Raw genomic sequence first — 20,724 nt, forward strand, 5'->3', positions numbered from 1 at the left:
AAGATGTGTGTGTGTGTGTGTCTACTTCTTTCAATACTCAATACCAGTTTGGGAAGTCATTTTGTGTTTTCTGTCACAAAGGGTCTTATTTACTATTGGCAAAAACCACTTTGCAATACAAATGCACTAGGACAGGAATATGCAATTAGTGGAAATCCAGCTGTTGCAGAACTACAAGTCCCATGAAGCATAGCAAGACTGACAGCCACAAGCATGAGACCCAGAGGCATGATTGACTTGTAGTTTTGCACCAGCTGGAGGTCGGCCAATTGCATATCCCTGAATTAGGAGAATGTAGGAGACAAGCACCGTGAAAAGCAAACAAGAACCAAACTTAAAAATTTGATCAGACAATACACATTTAAACAAAAAGAAATTTTTATTGGTCAGCTGGCATTGGAATAGCCCCCCTACCATTAAAATAGGTGATATACCGGTCACGCACCTCACGTGCTGTTTGGGGGGCTAAGCCAGGATGGGCATGATCCAGCCCTGTGAGTTCAGGTAATGTTAGTCCGGCCTCAGGCCCAATTGGTTGCAGGTACTGGTTTCCAGATAGTTTGCGTAAAAAATTGTGCAAAATGCAGCAGCAAAGAATTACATAGTTCAGTTTATACTCTGCTAAGTTGATTGCTGTCATAAACAGACGGAACCGGCTGGCCATAATACCAAAGGCATTCTCCACAACCCTTCTTGCTCTGGCCAGCCGGTAATTAAAAACACGCCTCTCCGGGGTGAGGGTCCTTTGGGGGAAGGGTTTCATCAGATGGTCACTCAGACCGAACGCTTCATCAGCAATAAAAGCAAAAGGTAGACCCTCCACATTATCGGCATCTGGTGGCAAGTCCAGGCCACCAGTGATGAGACGGTGGCAGAACTCGGTCTGCCTAAACACTCCTCCGTCAGACATCTGGCCGTTCTTCCCCACATCCACATACAGAAAGTCACATTGTGCTGACACCACCGCCATTAACACCACACTATGAAACCCCTTATAATTCCAATAGTAGGACCCCGAATGGGGTGGGGGCACAATCCTCACATGTTTCCCGTCGATCGCCCCTCCACAGTTGGGAAAGTCCCAACGGGCAGCGAATTGGGAAGCCACAGTCTGCCATTCCTGTGGCGTGGAAGGAAACTGGGGAGTCAAACACAGGAAAAAAAAATTAGTCATTAAATCCAAACAATTCATAACAAAGAAAACTCAGAAACATTTTGGAACAACAGTTAAACAGAAATATTGAACAAATTTTTCAGGAAAAAAAAAAAAAAGACGGCCCAATTCACAGATTACTCAGCCCTCTGATGGACCAGGGGACATAAGTTAGGTGGGTGAGTGGGGTGGGGGCCTAATTAATGAGTATACAATCCTTTTAACCAATTTGAGTGGGGTGGGGGCCTAATTAATGAGTATACAATCCCTGCAACCAATTTGAGTGGGGTGGGGGCCTAATTAATGAGTATACAATCCCTGCAACCAATTTGAGTGGGTTGGGGGACTAATTAATGAGTATACAATCCTTGCAACCAATTTGAGTGGGGTGGGGGCCTAATTAATGAGTATACAATCCCTGCAACCAATTTGAGTGGGGTGGGGGCCTAATTAATGAGTATACAATCCCTGCAACCAATTTGAGTGGGGTGGGGGCCTAATTAATGAGTATACAATCCCTGCAACCACTTTGAGTGGGGTGGGGGACTAATTAATGAGTATACAATCCCTGCAACCAATTTGAGTGTGGTGGGGGACTAATTAATGAGTATACAATCCCTGCAACCAATTTGAGTGGGGTGGGGGCCTAATTAATGAGTATACAATCCCTGCAACCAATTTGAGTGGGGTGGGGGCCTAATTAATGAGTATACAATCCCTGCAACCAATTTGAGTGGGGTGGGGCCTAATTAATGAGTATACAATCCCTGCAACCAATTTGAGTGGGGTGGGTGACTAATTAATGAGTATACAATCCTTGCAACCAATTTGAGTGGGGTGGGGGCCTAATTAATGAGTATACAATCCCTGCAACCAATTTGAGTGGGGTGGGGGCCTAATTAATGAGTATACAATCCCTGCAACCAATTTGAGTGGGGTGGGGGACTAATTAATGAGTATACAATCCCTGCAACCAATTTGAGTGGGGTGGGGGCCTAATTAATGAGTATACAATCCCTGCAACCAATTTGAGTGGGGTGGGGGACTAATTAATGAGTATACAATCCCTGCAACCAATTTGAGTGGGGTGGGGGCCTAATTAATGGGTATACAATCCCTGCAACCAATTTGAGTGGGGTGGGGGACTAATTAAGGAGTATACAATCCCTGCAACCAATTTGAGTGGGGTGGGGGCCTAATTAATGAGTATACAATCCCTATATATATATATATATATATATATATATATATATACATACACACAAAGGGTGTATACAAAGAGTATACAAAGGGTGGGGGGGCAGTAAAACAGTACAATGGAGCTGACAATATGAATTAGAGAAAAACAGTCTCGGCTGTGGGTGTATAGGGGCCCAGGATTGCATGCTGGGGACGTTAGTGAAAGCAAATATGCACGTGGGACACAAAAAGGTAAAAAGCTCTAAAAAAAATGACACAAAAAAAAAAAAATACATAAAAAAAAAATGCATGCATTCATATAAAGGGGACATTCACAGCATATTCCTGTCATGGATATTAAAAGTCATGATGAAATGAATACAGACATACAATGCATATAATGCAATATTAAAAGAACAAACTTACCTTCATATATTCCTTCTGCAGGACCCGAATAATGGCAGAACAGGTCTCTGGAATAATGATCCCCAGAGCCTGGGGGGAGATGCCTGTAGAGAACTTGAGGTCCTGAAGGCTTCTCCCTGTCGCCAAGTAGCGCAACGTGGCGACGAGCCTCTGCTCCGGAGTGATGGCTTGCCGCATGCAGGTATCCTGCCTGCTGATATAAGGGGTCAGCAAAGCCAGCAGACGGTGAAAAACGGGGTCCGTCATCCTGAGATAATTCCTGAAATCATCAGGATTATTTTCACGGATCTCACGGAGTAAAGGCATATGCGAGAATTGGTCACGCTGGCGCAACCAATTCTTTGTCCATGAACTCCTCCTCACCCTGTTCACAGACTGGGCTCGGGTCAAAGTATTAACCCCAACACCAAGCCCCAATATAGCACGAACTCGTTCCCGAGTACGTCCACTCTCCATGGCTTTGAAACGGTCGGCTGGACAAACAAGCTCAACTGAACGCACTGAAGAACAGCCAGACCTATGAAGAACGACCTGAAACCCAGAAACGAGCGGACCAGAAGCGCCTAACAACAGGTACCAACTGATCCACGCGTACCGAAAGACAGATACAAACCTCACAGATAGACTGCGCCGCAGAAAACGGACAAATTAAGCTGAAGTCTGAAAAGTGCGAATCGTCTCTAACCAAACTTCTACTAACGCAAAGTCAGCAGAAGGAGCCCAAAGGGTGCTTTGCTGTGTCTTGGACTTCCTATTTCTAGTCCCGTCGTACGCGCTGTACGTCATCGCGCAAGCTTTCGGCGGACTGTTTGGCTATCCGTGTGTGGTCAAGTCCGTTCAGTGGAAAGTATGACGGACTGTCCGTCGGATTGTCTGACGGACTAAGTTGGCCATACAGTCCGCTCGTGTGTACGCGGCTAAAGGCTTGTATTTTCTAGGCTGTATTCAGACCTGGGCATTTTGAATCACTGGCAGAATTGCTGCAATTTTAGAACGCTTGGCTAAAATGACAAATCACACAAAACAAATGAAAGATGCCATTCATATGATTTCACTCCTAAAAACCAATGCCTTCTATGTGTTATTTGTTACTGCTACTTTTCCAAAATAATAACTGTGCCACCTGTCTCGGTCTCTGTGTGCCTTTCTTTACCTTGGGTACCAGTCAATTAGCCCCATCCACATGTGTTCACATGCCCTTTTTTGGCTCACTCTGCTGTTTGTTTTTTGTGCACCACTGGCTTGATGAAGAAATAAAAAAGAAGATGGCACCCTGCATTAGTCTTGATGACGTCTGGACCTTAAAACTCTGGGGCCTAGGGGAAAAACACTTTGGGGGAGTGGAGGATCAGGTAAGTAAATCTTTTCTATATCCCCTAGAGCAAAAGGCGCAATTAACCCCTGCAGTATGTTTGCAGCCCCACTGCAGGGAAGGATTTTCCAGTTTCTTGGAGTTCAGCTTTATTAAATCAGGCCCTCTCAATGTGGATTGGAAGCATAGCTTATTAGCATTGCCATGCATGCAAGTGTTACATTCAAACTGACCAATAGCATGTTAACAAATCACTGTAACAAACCCTGCCAAATGTTACATTTATGTGAATACTGAATAAAGCTTTCTACGGTGTCAGCATTTTAAATCACTCCACACCTCCCTTTCTCTAACTCAGAGGGGAGGATCTATTTCCACATATCTAGGATTACTCAGCCTGATATCTATTCACTGCCTGCTGCAGCACTTGAGCTCCCAAACATGTCTGCAATCATTTGTTTTTTACAGCTCATATTGGCTGTTATAGTGCTGCCTCTCCATATTCTTCAATATCTTGGAATCTGGGGTTTGGTAGTAAAGAAAATCTTTCCCTTGTTTTTATCCAAATTCACTGTATCATACAACAAGGCAATGGAAGAACAGAAAAGGAGTTTATTCAGCAACCTATCTGATTTTGCAGGCTCATCTAAAAACCTCAAGCTTCTAGATGTTGGTTGTGGCACAGGTGCCAACTTTAAATTCTACCCCGACGGATGCAGGGTGACCTGTCTGGATCTTAACCCAAACTTCCAAACATTCCTCAGCAAAAGTCAAGCAGAGAATGACCACCTAAAATATGATGAGTTTCTAGTTGCATCAGCAGACAACATGACGCCAGTGGCTGATGCCTCTATGGATGTAGTTGTATGTACCCTGCTGGCTTGTTCTGTGCCAAGCACACCAGCAGTACTGAAGGAGGTGCAGAGGGTCCTTAGGCCGGTAAGTTTTTTTATTATTAAATTCCAGGCAACACACCCACTTTTGCTTTAGTTTTTATTTTTGTATTTTATCCTCACATGAGGACTTGCATGTTTTTGATCTCAGACAAGTGGATTCCCCAGTAAATGTTTAAGCTCTACTTCTACAGTAAATGTGTTTAACAGGTACACAAAATCATAGCAGTAACAAAGTTCACTTGCTTACGTGTACGTGTAGAGCACAGCCTTAAGTATAGTCTGGAGGAAACCTTTAAATACATCAAGGGGGTGAATAAGGTTCAGTAGGGCAGTTTTTTTCAATATGAAAACAAAATCAAGAACACTGGGACATGACCTCAAACTAACTTTAGGAAAGTTCAAAACTAATCTTAGAAAGTATTATTTTACTGAAAGGGTAGTTGATGCTTGGAATAGACTACCAGCAGAGGTAGCAAGACAGTCAACAGTAAATGGCTTCAAACATGCTTGGGACAAACATAGATCTATATTGCAACAATAAAGTTAACGGGGGAAAACAAAACAATAAAAAAATGGGCAGACTCGATGGATTATTCAGTCTTTTTCTGCTGTCACTTTTCTATGTTTCTTAAGATACACAATCAAAAGAAATCAGTAATTCGCTGCAACACTTCACCTATCTTTGATCCTTCATGCAAATGACAACGGCGGGGTACAGTAAAAGTTGACCTGTTCCACCTTGAGTTTATGTGTAAGTGATAGTCACAGCGGCAAACGCGTCAACTTTTACTCTACCCCACACTGTCTGTAATGTCTTTTGCATGAAGGATCAATAAAGATGAAGTGTTGCAGAGAATTCCGGGTTTCTTTTGATTGTGTATCTGTAGATGAACCGTGCTAGCACCTTCCTTTATGTAGACCCTAGCTATGCTGTGGATGGATGGCTAATGTGCTCACCTGGAGCGGCTTTCTCTTTAGCTGGCCATACACTGGTAGATTTTCATATGTACATCTGTATGAAACATTTCATCAGCACATTCAATGCTGTCACCAGAGACCATTAGAAAGTACTTCAAATTTCTGTTTGCTTTTAACATTTGATTTTGGAAAGAAAAGTATTTCCTTAACAAAAAAAACACATACACTGTTTGAATTTCATTAGTTTGGGAACATTTTTCCACCCTGCTCCTTCAGTTTTTATCCTCAGTCAGTACAGTCAAAAATTAGCTTTGATTCAACCCCATTACCTATTAGAAAATCAAACTTTCCAAAATTGCAATGTTTCGTTTCCAATAATTTTATTGGTAAAATACAGATAGTGCATATTAAACAAATACAAATGTCTAATAGAGGGACTGATTATCCATCAGGATCAACCAATGATAACATTCAAAACAGGAAGAGGCCTGAGAATAGGCCTTTTACACCTAACCCCCCATAGAATAATTCCCAGGCTCCATTTAACCAGTCTGGGGGTGCAGTCAAGGAAGAAGAAAAAGAAAGGAAAAAGGAAAAAGTAAAGGGTAAGTAAGGTGTTTGGTGTGATGATGATACTCCAAGCTTAGACTCCAGAAGTGCCTTCAAACTCTACAAGTGCCCTATCAGGTAGTTAAGCCAAGGTTCCCAAATCTTTTCAAACCGTGGAATTTTATCATTGAGGATGGCTGATAGTTTCTTGTTGATCTTTATCCAGGATAGCTTGGTCTCAAACAGGTCAAACGGTATCACAGTGGACCTTCACGACTTAGCTTCGCAATGCAGGTCACCAAAAAGACAAAGGAGGTCAATTTCCACACGCACCGCAAAGCTTCTAAAACAGGGCATCCCAGTGGGACCTCTTGTGGATCCTTTTTAAGGTCTGTGCCGATTAACGAGTAGACAAAATTGTATCCCCTATCCAGAATCTACAAACTTTTGGGCACTGCCACCAAATATGGAGGAATGAACCATCTTGGGAGCAGCTTCTAAAACAGCATGGGGAGGCTCTCAGGCTATAGGAGGCCAGTCTCATTGGGACCATGTACCATATAAGCAGCACTTTGGGATTTGCCTCTATAAGTGAGGTGGTAATATATGTTCTGGATGCGTTGCTCACTGGATTGTGCCAATCCTCAAGATCCAACTTCACTTGCAAGTCCTGTTCCCATTTTATCATATAACGTTGTTTAGAAGAAGATGACAATAGCATGGAGTAAATTGTGGATATAAAGTCATGTTGTATATTACACATACATTTTCAAAAGCGGTCTGTCTAGCAATATCTCACAGTCATTGTATTGACTGTAAGAAATTAAGCAGTTGTGTATAATGATAGACCTCCGTTTCAGGAAGTTAGTGTCTTTCCCGTAATAATTGGAGCAAAAGAACCCCCCCACATACACACACACACACACGCACACACACACGCACACACACAGAAGTCTGCTATGCGCTGAAATCCCTTATTTGTCCAGCATTTGAAGAATGCAGAGGGTGAGACCCGGGTTGAACAATGGGTTAAACAAGATAGGAGCAAAGGGGCTATGGGCTAATTAAAGATGATGAGATTTATTGAGCCTGTCCCATAACACTAATGCCCCATACACACGATGAGATTATCGGACGAATGAACGTCCGTTTTTTATTGCATGCTAATCTCAGATCGAATCTGATGAGTTTACTAAAGTCACGAAAATTCCCGCACGACATAAAAAAAATTCGTACGTGATGTCATGTGTTGTAATGCATTTGTATTGCATTTTCGAACGATAGCTGTACTGATTACACGAAAATCGTACGATCTAGCATCGTACGAAAAAAATTTCCGTGCACGTCCGATAGAATAATATCGGATGTACTGTTCGAATCGGCTCTCGAAAGCTCTGTACTAACGATCCGATTATCGTACGATCGCATCGAAAGCGGTATTTTCCGTACGATTTTCGTATCGTGTGTACGGGGCATAAGGAAAATGAAAGGGTGGGACAGATGCTTAACCGCATCAGGTGGCTAGGAGGCCCATGGGGAGTGACTGAGTTCTCTCAAAATTGCAATTTTTCAAAACCAAATTCTACCTGAGTATGGCCAGTTTAATTATCACACTGCACACAGCTGTGAACGTGGACATACAACAGGTAGGATTACAGATAGCCTTTCATTTGTTTTACATTTAGAGTAGCAAAAACAGGGAACATTGTTCTAGTATTACTGATACAGAACAATCTGTGCTGAATATGGTCAGGTCATGCTGTGCTATAAATGAAAGGTCAAATTTAGCTGTGTTGTTGGCATGGCTTTGTTGCAAACCAATGTCAAAATAGATTAAATAGACAAAAAAGATTTGTGTTATTGCACTAAACCTCATCAGGCACTTTGAAGTCATACAGCAAATTCCAACTTCACTGTGTGCATTTTGTGAGTTGCAACCCCAAAAATGATTCTAATGCTGCGTACACACGACCGTTTTTTTACGTTAGAATAAACGCTGCCGTTTTTTTTTTTACGGAGTTCTGACAGAGTTTCGACGAAACGGACTTGCCCACACACAATCACAACAAAGTTTGATAGTTTGAAAGTTTAGAACGTGGTGACGTACAACACGTACGACGGGACTAGAAAAAGGAAGTTCAATAGCCAGTAGCCAATAGCTGCCCTTGTGTCATTTTTAGTCAGCATACAGACGAACGGCTTTCCCAATAGAAATTGATTCTGTCAGAAAGATTTAAAACATGTTCTATTTCTAGGTCCGTCAGAATTTTTTGAAAGGAAAAAGTCTGAAGCTCACACACGATCGGAATATCCGATGAAATTATTGTGTCAGACATTTTCTGTCGAAACGTCCGGTCATGTGTACGCGGCATTATTGTACCTAGGTTGACAAACTTAGGAGCCACATTAGTAGGGGTCCAGAACATTACCAATACAAACTTGGGATGCCACAAAAATGAAACAAGCTATAAAAAAAAAGAAGGGGGGGGGGGTTAACAAACAAATATCCAACAGAATAATGTGCATCCATAGATAGGATGAGCATCGTTTAACAAGATGAGAGTGCATGTTTGCAGCTTACTTGCAATCCAGAGTGGCCTTTAGGCTCCCAGTTATATATATATCCCTCTTGATGTGTCACTGTGACAATCCAAATAGAACAAAATCAGACTTACGCTGCTTAGATTTCCATAAGAGGCTATAGGCTCCATTAACAATCCTTTTAACAACAAGTATCTTTATTTTTGCCATGTGACTACATTTTTCAAATCTAATTAGACTTAAAATAAATGTGAACCCTTAGGGCCGGTTCACACAGGGGGCGACACGAGGCGACACGACTTGCCGTGCCGCGACCTGACAAGTCGCCCCCGTTCTGTACAATGGAACCGTTCTGAGAGGAGCGACTCGAGTCGCTCCGACTCAGAAAAAAGGTTCCTGTACTACTTTTGGGCGACCTCGGGGCGACTTGCATTGACTTCTATACAGAAGTCATTTGCAAGTCGCCGCTGAGGTCGCGGCAGGTCGCGGCGAGGCAAGTCGTGTCGCCTCGCATCGCCCCCTGTGTGAACCGAGGCTTACATGTTAAAACTAAAGTACCGTATATACTCGAGTATAAGCCGAGATTTTCAGCCTCTTTTTTGAGGCTGAAAGTGCCCCCCTCGGCTTATACTCGAGTCATCGCTGTCTGCCCGCTCGATCAGCGTGTCGAGCAGACAGACAGCGGCCATTCTAACATTCAAAAGCCGCGCCTCCGGCTCCGCCTTCGCCTGTGATAGGCGGAACACTGAATTTCCCAGCAGCCTGTGTTCCGCCTATCACGGACATCGTATCATCCTCGTACTACGGACGAGGATGATACGATGTACGTGATAGGCGGAACACAGGCTGCTGGGAAATTCAGTGTTCCGCCTATCACAGGCGAAGGCGGCGGCGCAGCTTTTGAATTTTACAATGGCCGCCGAGGCGCCGACGAAGAGGGCACGGGACGGAGGCAAGGCAAGGCACGGCACGGGACGGGACGGGACGGAGGCAAGGCACGGCGGCGAGGCACGGAGGCAAGGAGGCAAGGCACGGGACGGAGGCTCGGGACAAAGGCTCGGGACACAGGTAGGCTGGACACACACACACACACACACACACACACACACACACACACACACACACACACACGGATGGATACACACACACACAGGGATGGATGGATGGAGACACACACACACAGGGATGGATGGATGGATGGATGGAGACACACACACACAGGGATGGATGGATGGATGGAGACACACACACACAGGGATGGATGGATGGATGGATGGAGACACACACACACAGGGATGGATGGATGGATGGACACACACACACACAGGGATGGATGGACGGACACACAGGGATGGACGGACACACAGGGATGGACGGACACACAGGGATGGACGGACACACACACAGGGATGGACAGGCATGTCTTACCCTCGGCTTATACACGAGTCAATAAGTTTGCCAGTTTTTTTGGGGGTAAATTGGGGGCCTCGGCTTATATTCGGGTCGGCCTATACTCGAGTATATACGGTATATGTGAACCCTTAAAGCGGTTCTGCACCTTAAAAAAAAATATTAAAAGCCAGCAGCTACAAACATTGCAGCTGGTGACTTTTAATAAATTGACACTTACCTGTCCCAGGGTCCAGCAATGTCGGCGGCAGATGACGAGCCGCTCGTCTCTCTGCTGCCCCCGCCGCCATCCTCTGTCAGGGAATCGGGAAGTGAAGCGTTGCAGCTTCACTGCCCGGTTCCCTACTGCGCATGCGCTAGTCGCGCTGTGCAGTCTCTGCCGGTCCCCGCTGTGTCTTGGGAACTGTGTGTTTCCCAGAACACAACGGGGGGGCGGGGCGTCTGCGGCGGCCTGTCCCGGAAGTGGGTGCAGATACCTGGATTATCCAGGTAACTGCACCCCCCTCCCCCCTGAAAGGTGCCGATTGTGGCACCGGAGGGGGGGAGGGATCAGATGAGCGGAACTTCCACTTTAGGGTGGAGAACCGCTTTAAAGAGGAGGTAAACCTTAATGGGTTTTACTTCCTCTTTTGTTCCCTGCAAACCCTGCAAATTAAAAGCATAATGGGCTAGTATGCATCGCATACTAGCCCATTATGTGACACTTACCTGCAAACTAATCCCGCACTGTCCCCTGTGCAGGCGGCGTCCATCTTCACCCCTCTGCATACTGGGGCTATGGAATCTGGCTCTGGCACATGCGCTGATTACATCATCTACGTATTACAAGTGAAATATCTCCTAAACAGCGCACATTTAGGAGATATTTCCACTACCTATAGGTAAGTGTTATTCTAGGATTACCTATAGGTAAAAGTAAGGAAGGAGGGTTTACAACCACTTTAACCCTTACAGGTTAAAACAATCCATTCCATTTAAAATAGAAATACAAGACAAAATTGTCCTGTAGTCGCAATCGCAGTCTGGTCATCTCCTGTAGTCGCATCCGCAGTCTGGTCATCTCCTGTAGTCGCATCCGCAGTCTGGTCATCTCCTGTAGTCGCATCCGCAGTCTGGTCATCTCCTGTAGTCGCATCCGCAGTCTGGTCATCTCCTGTAGTTGCATCCGCAGTCTGGTCATCTCCTGTAGTCTCATTCGCAGTCTGGTCATCTCCTGTAGTTGCATCCGCAGTCTGGTCATCTCCTGTAGTCTCATTCGCAGTCTGGTCATCTCCTGTAGTTGCATCCGCAGTCTGGTCATCTCCTGTAGTTGCATCCGCAGTCTGGTCATCTCCTGTAGTCTCATCCGCAGTCTGGTCATCTCCTGTAGTTGCATCCGCAGTCTGGTCATCTCCTGTAGTCTCATTCGCAGTCTGGTCATCTCCTGTAGTCGCATTCGCAGTCTGGTCATCTCCTGTAGTCTCATTCGCAGTCTGGTCATCTCCTGTAGTCTCATTCGCAGTCTGGTCATCTCCTGTATTCGCAATCACAGTCTCTACTTAAAAGTAGTACCTGCTGTTGCACTGCACAAATCACTTTATTACACTTTATTTATGATATCTATGGCTATGCATATTTATTGAATCCATATTGAGCACTATATTTGATTGGCTGCTTGCTTCTGCTTGGGCCTGGCACACACACAATCACACATGATGATAACCTAAAAGTTATCATCATGTGCGATTGTGTGTGTGTGTGTGCCAAGCAGAAGCAGCCAGTCAAATATAGTGCTCAATATGGATTAAATAAATAGATATTTTATAAATAAAGTGTAATAAAGTGATTTGTACAACAAGTTCATTAAACAGTCCACATTCAGTGACAGTTCATGTACTGAAAACTTTGCAGGACATGAACTTTCACGGAATGTGGACTGTTTAATGAGCAGGGGAGGACTGAGCCATTGGGCACTTGGGCACTTAATGTAGTGACAATCCATAATTTGTTAACTGAAGGATTAAAGAGCTTGACTTGTAGTTTTGTTAGCTGTTTTTTTTTTGTATTGACAGTGCTTGCCATAGGCGCCATTTTCAGTAGATATGCCTCTGGTGGCATCCAGAGTATTTCCAGAGGCTTGTGTTGAATCCCACAGTGAACAGACACCACTGAGTCCTTCCTTTCATAAAAAATGGCAATGCAGAGTTTTCTCACATGATGGACAGGTCTCACAGTAACATTCCTCTGGCTAACCTTCAAAGATACATGATATTTTACATATGCACGTACTGCATGCACTATACTCTCTGCCCAGCTGCCTAACTGTACGAACAAACACAATTGACGCACGCCAATTAAAAGTTGCTGTCTTTGAGACTAAGTATAGCTGTAGAAAGAATCTTTGCTGACAACTAAGATCAAAAGACTCAGGACTGTTAGCTTTTATAATTGTACAACCTTTATCCTAGTTGGCTTTATGACAGACGGCTTTAACTCTTTAGCGCCTGTCTAGAGTAAGATACCTGTTTATGCCTAATAAATAAATATTTATTGATACGTTCTACTTATAAAGCAACACACTGCTGAAAATGGTAAAACCCAGCTAAATGCACAATAGGTGCATGAAAGAAAAAGGCCCACGAAGTCTTAAGTTTCCACTACTCTGCCAACTGAGTAGAAAAGCCTGTCTACTACCAACACACTGCAAAGAAGGACCATGGTTCTCTGGATGGAAGCAGTAGTCTCTCTGCAGAGATCTGCCTTGCCCCCTGTTGTTGAGTCAGACATATAGCTCTGCAATAAGAAAAGCTTATGCCGCGTACACACGGGCGGACTGTATGGCGTACTTAGTTCGTCATACAATCCGACGGACAGTCCGTCGTACTTTCGACTGAACGGACTTGACCACACACGGATGCACAAACAGTCCGTCGAAAGCTTGCGCGATGACGTGTACAGCACGTACGACGGGACTAGAAATAGGAAGTCCAATACACAGCAAAGCACCCTTCCGCCGTGTAAATCCTTTCTGGGCATGCGCCATTCTTAGTCTGTCAAACTAGCATACTGACGAGCGGATTGTCCGCTGAAACCAAAGTACGACGGACAGAATTTCGAAAAATCCGAAATTCTTAGTACACCGGACTGCACGCTGAAAAAGTCCGCTGAAGCCCACACACGAGCAGATTGTCCGCTGAAATGTGTTTCGACGGACTAAGTACGCCATACAGTCCGCCCGTGTGTACGCGGCATTATATTCCCTGTTGACTTGAGAACTCTAGATTTGACTCAGCAGGATTAGAGGCTCATTTACACCATTTGCATTTGCACTGGGCAAGGCAGTCCCAATGCAAAGACATGGTAATTGCCCCTGAAAAATTTACTTGATAGGAGCCATGTACAGCAGAGCTCAGACTGGAAAAAAGAGAAGCACCACAAGGAGCCAATCAATTGTGTTACAGTGCAAGGAGCATGATGATAGGAGGAAAGAGCAGAGTGACAGATGACCTCATCAGTCTGCTGCTTTTTCTTTCAGTGTTTAGCCACAGTTTGAGGTTGGGGAAGAGACAACACCTGTTGGTGTTACTTAAAAGAGAAGAATGGGCAAAGCTTTTTTGGTAATATTTCTCTTCTGGGTCATAGGAGTGCATTTACAATTGCTCCCCTGTGACCCAGAATCAGAGGACGCCAGACCAAAACTCGCTATCAGCTGATGTCACAGAGCCAAGACCATATTATCGGGATCCACCCGAATGCTTGATCGGCAGCTGGCTCAGCCTTTCAGCATACTCAGCCCAGAACTCCAGTGAGCACCGTAGGGGCAGTGAGGAGAGCAGTGGCTGACAGTCACCGTTCTCTGTTTCAGAAAGATCAGGTGATCACTCATTAGTTCCCAGGTGATGTATGTAGACCTGCTCCCAACCCTATTCTAAGCCCTATACTATACCAACTACCTTGTAAAGGAAAGGTGACTATACTTATAACTTATGACTATACTCAAAGGCACTCTGGTCTGGTCACATGATCTCCCCAGCGGCCAACTTCAGTGAAGAAGAGAGATCGGCGACGATGGCTGCAATGCCTGTGCGGTGACGTCACCCATAGGTTTAAATCCCTTTCACACTGAGCCACTGTGGATGCCACCCACAGCCGCCTTAGCGCTAAAACGCTTTTCAGCTGCTGGCAGGGAGCTTTTAACCCCAAAGAACGGGTTAAAAACTTCCGTGTTGGGCGCTTCAGACTCGCTTTTCTGGCATTCATTCCAATGGGCAGGGCGTTTCCAACTAGCAAACTATTACCCATAGAAACCTTTGCCATCTTAACCCTTCGCCTTCTTTTTTTTTTGCTACAGATTGTCTCTACGACAAAATATCATCCTTGTCCTGCCCCAACTTGGCCACTTCTGTCCACAACAGTTTGCTGTCATCCACCCTGGATACCTTCACCCCCCTCACTACATGCAGAATCAGGCCCCGACCGCTACAACCCTGGCAGACAGACAATAAGCCTCAAAAAACGTAGCCGTGCTCTTGAGTGTCTGTGGCGTAAGACTAAGTCACAGCACAATTTCAACCAATATAAATCTGCCCTCCAAAAATACCATTCCTGCCTCCACACTGCCAAACAGACCTACTTTATCACTCTCATCAACACCATCTCACGCAGTCCCCATCAACTCTTTTCTACCTTTACCACTCTACTTTGTCCTCCATTACCTCCACTCATTATCTCACTCACTGCCCAGGAGATTGCTAATCACTTCAAAAATAAGATTGAGACAATTCTACAGCTATCTCCCTCACTTTACACTCCTTGTCCTCCTGCACAATCAACACTTCCCTCTTTTAACCCAGCTACTATAGAGGAAGACACTATACTTTTTTCTAAAGCCCACCTAACCTCCTGCCCCCTGGACCCTGTTCCTTCTCAAATACTACGGTCACCATCTGACTCTATCCTACACTCTTTAACGCATATCTTCAACCTCTCACTCTCTACTGGCATCTTCCCCAACCCTCTAAAACATGCGCTAGTCACTCCTATACCAAAAAAGGCCTCACTAGACCCCACCAATCTTAACAACCTAAGACCCATCTCTTTACTCCCTTTTGTCTCCAAACTCCTTGAACGTTTAGTCTACAACTGACTGAGCAACCACCTCATTGAGAATAACCTTCTTGATCCCCTTCAATCTGGATTACGCCCACAGCCCTCCACAGAAACTGCCCTCCTAAAACGACTTACTACAGCCAAAACCAATGGTCAATATTCCATACACTTACTCTTGGACCTTTGCGCTGCCTTTGATACAGTTGATCACCCCCTCCTCCTCAAAAAACTAAATTTGCTTGGTCTCCATGGCTACACTCTCTGTTAGTTCGAATCTTACCTATCTCATCGTACCTTCAGTGTCACTTACAACTCCACTTCCCCCTCTCCAACTCCTCTTACTGTTGGGGTCCCCCAAGGTTCTGTCCTTGGACCTCTACTATTCTCGATCTACACGTCCTCCCTGGGTCAGCTGATAGCCTCCCATGGCTTCCACTACCATTTATATGCTGATGACACCCAAATCTCTCTACCCCATCAATCTCCTCATGCATCACTGATTTACTAATATACATATCAGCCTGGATGTCAAACTACTTCCTCAAACTGAATCTATCTAAAACTGAGCTCTTAATATTTCCTCCCCCATGTGCCCCTTCCTCTGACTTCTCTGTCAAGATCAATGGCACATCTATCAGTCCATCCCCACAAGTCAGGGTGCTAAGGGTAACCTTAGACTCTGAACTGTCCTTTCAGGCCCACATACAATCCCTGTGCAAATCATGCCACCTTACCCTCCGCAACATTTCCAGAATACGCCCCTTTTTAACTAATGACACCACCAAGCGTCTAATTCACTCCCTGGTTATCGCTTGCCTTGACTACTGCAACTCCTTCCTCTTTGGATTACCTTTACATAGTAATTGTAATGTATCTGTAATATCCGCCTTTATTTTGTTAAGAGCTGCACAAACTGTTGGCGCTATATAAAACCTGTATAATAATAATAATCTCTATCCTCCCACTATATGTGACCTATACATTAACCCTTGCACCATGTACTTGCCCAGTGTATGACCTGTATGTGCTGGGTCTACTGCATCATTACCAAGCTCCATGTTTTCAACACTTAGATACTCACATGTTTTTCATTTCCAGAAAATTGTGGAAAGATTAGATCATCTTATTTTCCAAAAATTGTAATTTTGTGGGTGTTTACACTTTCCTGGCATTTTAATTTATTTTTAGTCATTAATCACAATGAAAAGAAAGCTCTATCTATTTGAAAATAAATAATTTTCACATTAATTTGTCTACAGTGTTGCCTAACTTAGTAACTGCTAGTTACTAGGCCCATTTCACACTTCCAAACTGCACCACAGGTGCAGCACAGTGTTCCAATGGTTTTCATGCAGGTTGCCCCCAGTTTCCCTTAGATTTCTATTATGTCCCATGTTTTTGGCACTTTTTCTGAAAGCGTACCAAAAGTCCCGCATGCTGTATCATTGGTGCACTTTCAGAAAATGCATAATAGACATAATAGAAGTCTAAAGGAAACAGTGGGTACCCTGCACAAAAACCAAGGGAACATAACATTGCTCTGCATGGTACAACAGGGGGGTTGCATCGCTCCAGGTACATCATAAGGTCTCCACTGCTGTAAAGCAAGTCAGGTGCCAGCCTTGGTCCAGGGACAAAAGAACAGAATTATGAAGAAAAGAGTGGTGGCACTTCCAGCATAAAATAATTATTTTATTGAAAATTCATTAAAAAGAAGGACATGACATGACAAGCAGCCAGCTCAAAAGTTCAGCAAACTCGTTTCACACACGTGCTTAGTCATAGCTACATTGCTCTGCACCCACGCTGTGGGTTTGGAAGTGTGGAACAGCACTGGAAACTGGTAAATAGCCTAGCAATGAAGGTAAAATACAGGTAGGTACTTGTGTGACTAATGTTCACGTGCTTCCAAAAACAGAAATATCAGATTTAGTTGGATTGGCTTTTTAAATTATCCGGTTATAGAAAAAAAAATTAAATCGAAGTCCTAAAGCCGCGTACACACGGGGCGGACTGTCTGGCCAACTTAGTCCGTCAGACAATCCGACAGGCAGTCCGTCATACTTTCGAATGAACGGACTTGACCACACACACCACTTTTTGAGCGGACTAATACGGCGTACTAAGTCCGCCATACTATCCGCCCTACTTTTGAAATGAACGGACTCGCCCACACACGCAGAGGAAAGTCCGCTCATTTCGAGCGCGTCTCCAGGTAGGCGGGGCCCGCGAAGGAGACGTCGCTGGCCCCGCCGCCTGGTATGGACTTAAAGGGGAACCCCAACGCCGAAAAAAATCGGCGTGGGGGTCCCCCCAAGTCCACAACAGACCCTTGTCCGAGCACGCTACCCGGCCGGCCAGGAAAGGGGGGCGATCATGTTGATGAGGACAAGGGCTGTCGGGGTCTGCGGGCGGGGGGCTTATCGGAATCCGGGAGCCTCCTTTAATAAGGGGGCCCCCGGATACCGGCCCCCCACCCTATGTGAATGAGTATGGGGTACAATGTACCCCTACCCATTCACCTGTAAAATAAAAGTACCAAAAAAAACACAACACACGAGATAAAATACTTTATTGCACAGCTCCGGGGGTCTTCCGTCTTCAGGGGTCTTCTCGCCGGACTCCTCCGCTATCTTCTTGTAGCTCTTTTGCTAGCGGAGGAGTCCGGCTTTCTTCCTCGCCGCCGGCCTCTTCTCCCGACTTCGGGGGTCTTGTCCCCCTCTTCGGTTCTTCTGCCGGGCCACCGCGCCTTCTTATAGCTCTTTTACAGGCGGTGGCCCGGTCTTCTGTCGCCGCCGTCGCCGCCGTCGCCGCCGCCTTCCGTTCTTCTTCTTCTTCTTCTTCTTCTTCTTCTTCTTCTCCAGGAGATGTTGCCTCAACGATCTCTCCGGCCGGAATGCCAGGGACGCACTGCGCGGCCACTTATATAGGGACAATGGGGCGGTGTCACATGGCTTTATGTCACATGGGTTGGTGTCACATGGTGACCCCGCCCCCTTACGATGTCATAGTCCCCATGTGACATCTACCCATGTGACCAACCCATGTGACATAAAGCCATGTGACACCGCCCCTTGTCCCTATATAAGTGGCCGCGCAGTGCGTCCCTGGCATTCCGGCCGGAGAGATCGTCGAGGCAACATCTCCTGGAGAAGAAGAAGAAGAAGAACGGAAGGCGGCGGCGACGGCGGCGACAGAAGACCGGGCCACCGCCTGTAAAAGAGCTATAAGAAGGCACGGTGGCCTGGCAGAAGTACCGAAGAGGGGGACAAGACCCCCGAAGTCGGGAGAAGAGGCCGGCGGCGAGGAAGAAAGCCGGACTCCTCCGCTAGCAAAAGAGCTAGACCCCGACAACCAACGGCCAGGGTTGTCGGGAAGAGGCCCTTGTCCTCATCAACATGGGGACAAGGTGCTTTGGGGTGGGGGGGCCGCGCAGCCCCCCCTTCCCCAAGGCACCCCCCATGTTGAGGGCACGCGGCCTGGTACGGCTCAGGAGGGGGGGCGCTCGCTCGCCCCCCTTTCCTGGCCGGCCGGGTAGCGTGCTCGGACAAGGGTCTGTTGTGGACTTGGGGCGTTGGGGTTCCCCTTTAAGTGCATACCAGGCGGCGGGGCCAGCGACGTCTCCTTCGCGGGCCCCGCCTACCTCGATACCCGCTCTAAATGAGCGGACTTTTCTCCGGGCGGGAAAAGTCCGCTCATTTCAAAAGTACGGCGGACTGGCACACACGGGCGGATTGTCCGCCAAAATGCGAATCCGACGGACAGTATTACGGAAATTCCGAAATACTTAGTCCGCCAGACTGTACGCTGAAAAAGTCAGCTGAAGCCCACACACGAGCGGACTGTCCGCTGAAATGTGTTTCGGCGGACTAAGTAGGCCAGACAGTCCTCCCGTGTGTATGCGGCTTTAGTGTAAACTTTTTCAGGCTAACTGATGTAGCAATAGTGGTAGCAGTGTTAGGTGTAGGGCCTGTATTATGAAGAGGCACTAGGCTGCAATGCCTACCCACCATTAATTATATCCTCCCCCTACACCTCCTCCATATAGCAATTCCATCCATTTAAGTTACGATTCACCCAATGGTCAATATTTGATGCTAGTTTTGTCCTGGGGATCCAACTCTGATTTAGGAATTTCCCAACTATTAAATGATAACTGTACTTTTAAAATACACTAGCTTCTTTGATATATCTTTGTCATTGTCTGGCTCTGCCATAGAGGTTCAGCTATAGCTCTGATTCAAAAATGTTCTCATACTTCCCAAACATTCAGGAATAACTGTGGGGGTGTGTTCAAGATGGCAACCTGAGAGGACATCTGTGAAGGGAGCTCTGCACCTAGCAGGCATACTTCTTCGGTTTTAAAGGATCTACAATCACCCTCAACTAGCTAAAAGGTGTGGGAAGACACCGGGCATGAGAAAGGGGACCTCCAGAAGAGGTACTCAGCTTCCAAAGCCTCACGCCGTCTCGGTGCACATGTGTGCCGCTGTCCACAAGCTTGGCATCCCATACAAAGCAGCCTGAGCCCCCTACCCTGGGAACTGATCAATTCCAGGCACTCATGAAAGCTATTTCAGGCTGACAATCGACTCTCACTACCCAAATAGAGCAAATTCAGATGGAAATGGGTCTAATAAGGAGGGTTAGGGACAAATACCGAGACAGGCTGTCGGAGGTGGAACGGAGGACAAGCAATACAGAGAACACGGTGCGGGACCAGGGGGCCTACCTCCACACACTACAGGTCCAGATGAAGGCTATGGACCAAGAAAATAGAAACCACAGAAATAACCTGAGAGTGGTGGGTCTCCCAGAGGGTGTAGAAGGCAGAGATCCGGCAGTCTACATGGAGCAGTTGCTCCGCACACTCCTCCCCCAGGCGCCATTCTCTCCCCATTTCGCAGTGGAGGAAGCGGAAGCCAAAGCCCAAGCCCTTGAGTCCCGGTTCGCCCTCACATCCAACCCAATCACAGGCCAAGACATGAGGGTCGTGTATCGTGAAGTAATGCTGCTTAGAGTAGCCAAAGTGAATAAACAGCAATTGGCCCAAGCACAGCAGATATTCGAGCAAGAAGACAAGACAGGTAGACTCTTGGCCTTGTGAAAGTAAACTGCGCACCAACCTAAAAAAATAAATACAATTTCAAATAAGCTGCTCCCCTGAAAAAGTGATATACACTCCTGAATTCAAATAACGTGAGATAGGGCGCGCTAATTACATAATCCACATTATCATACCATATATAATC

General features: G+C 45.9%; 1 protein-coding gene across 1 annotated transcript in view; it reads left to right on the forward strand.

Annotated features, from left to right (window-relative positions):
- Nucleotides 1–4,462: 4,462 nt before the first annotated feature.
- LOC143983708 (thiol S-methyltransferase TMT1A-like) overlaps nt 4,463–20,724 on the forward strand; it is a 41,441-nt gene continuing 25,179 nt past the window's right edge. The window contains exon 1 of the mRNA XM_077483717.1: nt 4,463–5,009. Within this exon, the coding sequence (XP_077339843.1) occupies nt 4,512–5,009 (498 nt within the window). The 5' untranslated portion in view covers nt 4,463–4,511. The remainder of the gene's footprint in view (nt 5,010–20,724) is intronic.

This window comes from Lithobates pipiens, unplaced genomic scaffold (assembly GCF_037356315.1).
Source record: "Lithobates pipiens isolate NorthernLeopardFrog02 unplaced genomic scaffold, aLitPip1_a1.2 Scaffold_16, whole genome shotgun sequence".
Classification (NCBI taxonomy): domain Eukaryota; kingdom Metazoa; phylum Chordata; class Amphibia; order Anura; family Ranidae; genus Lithobates; species Lithobates pipiens.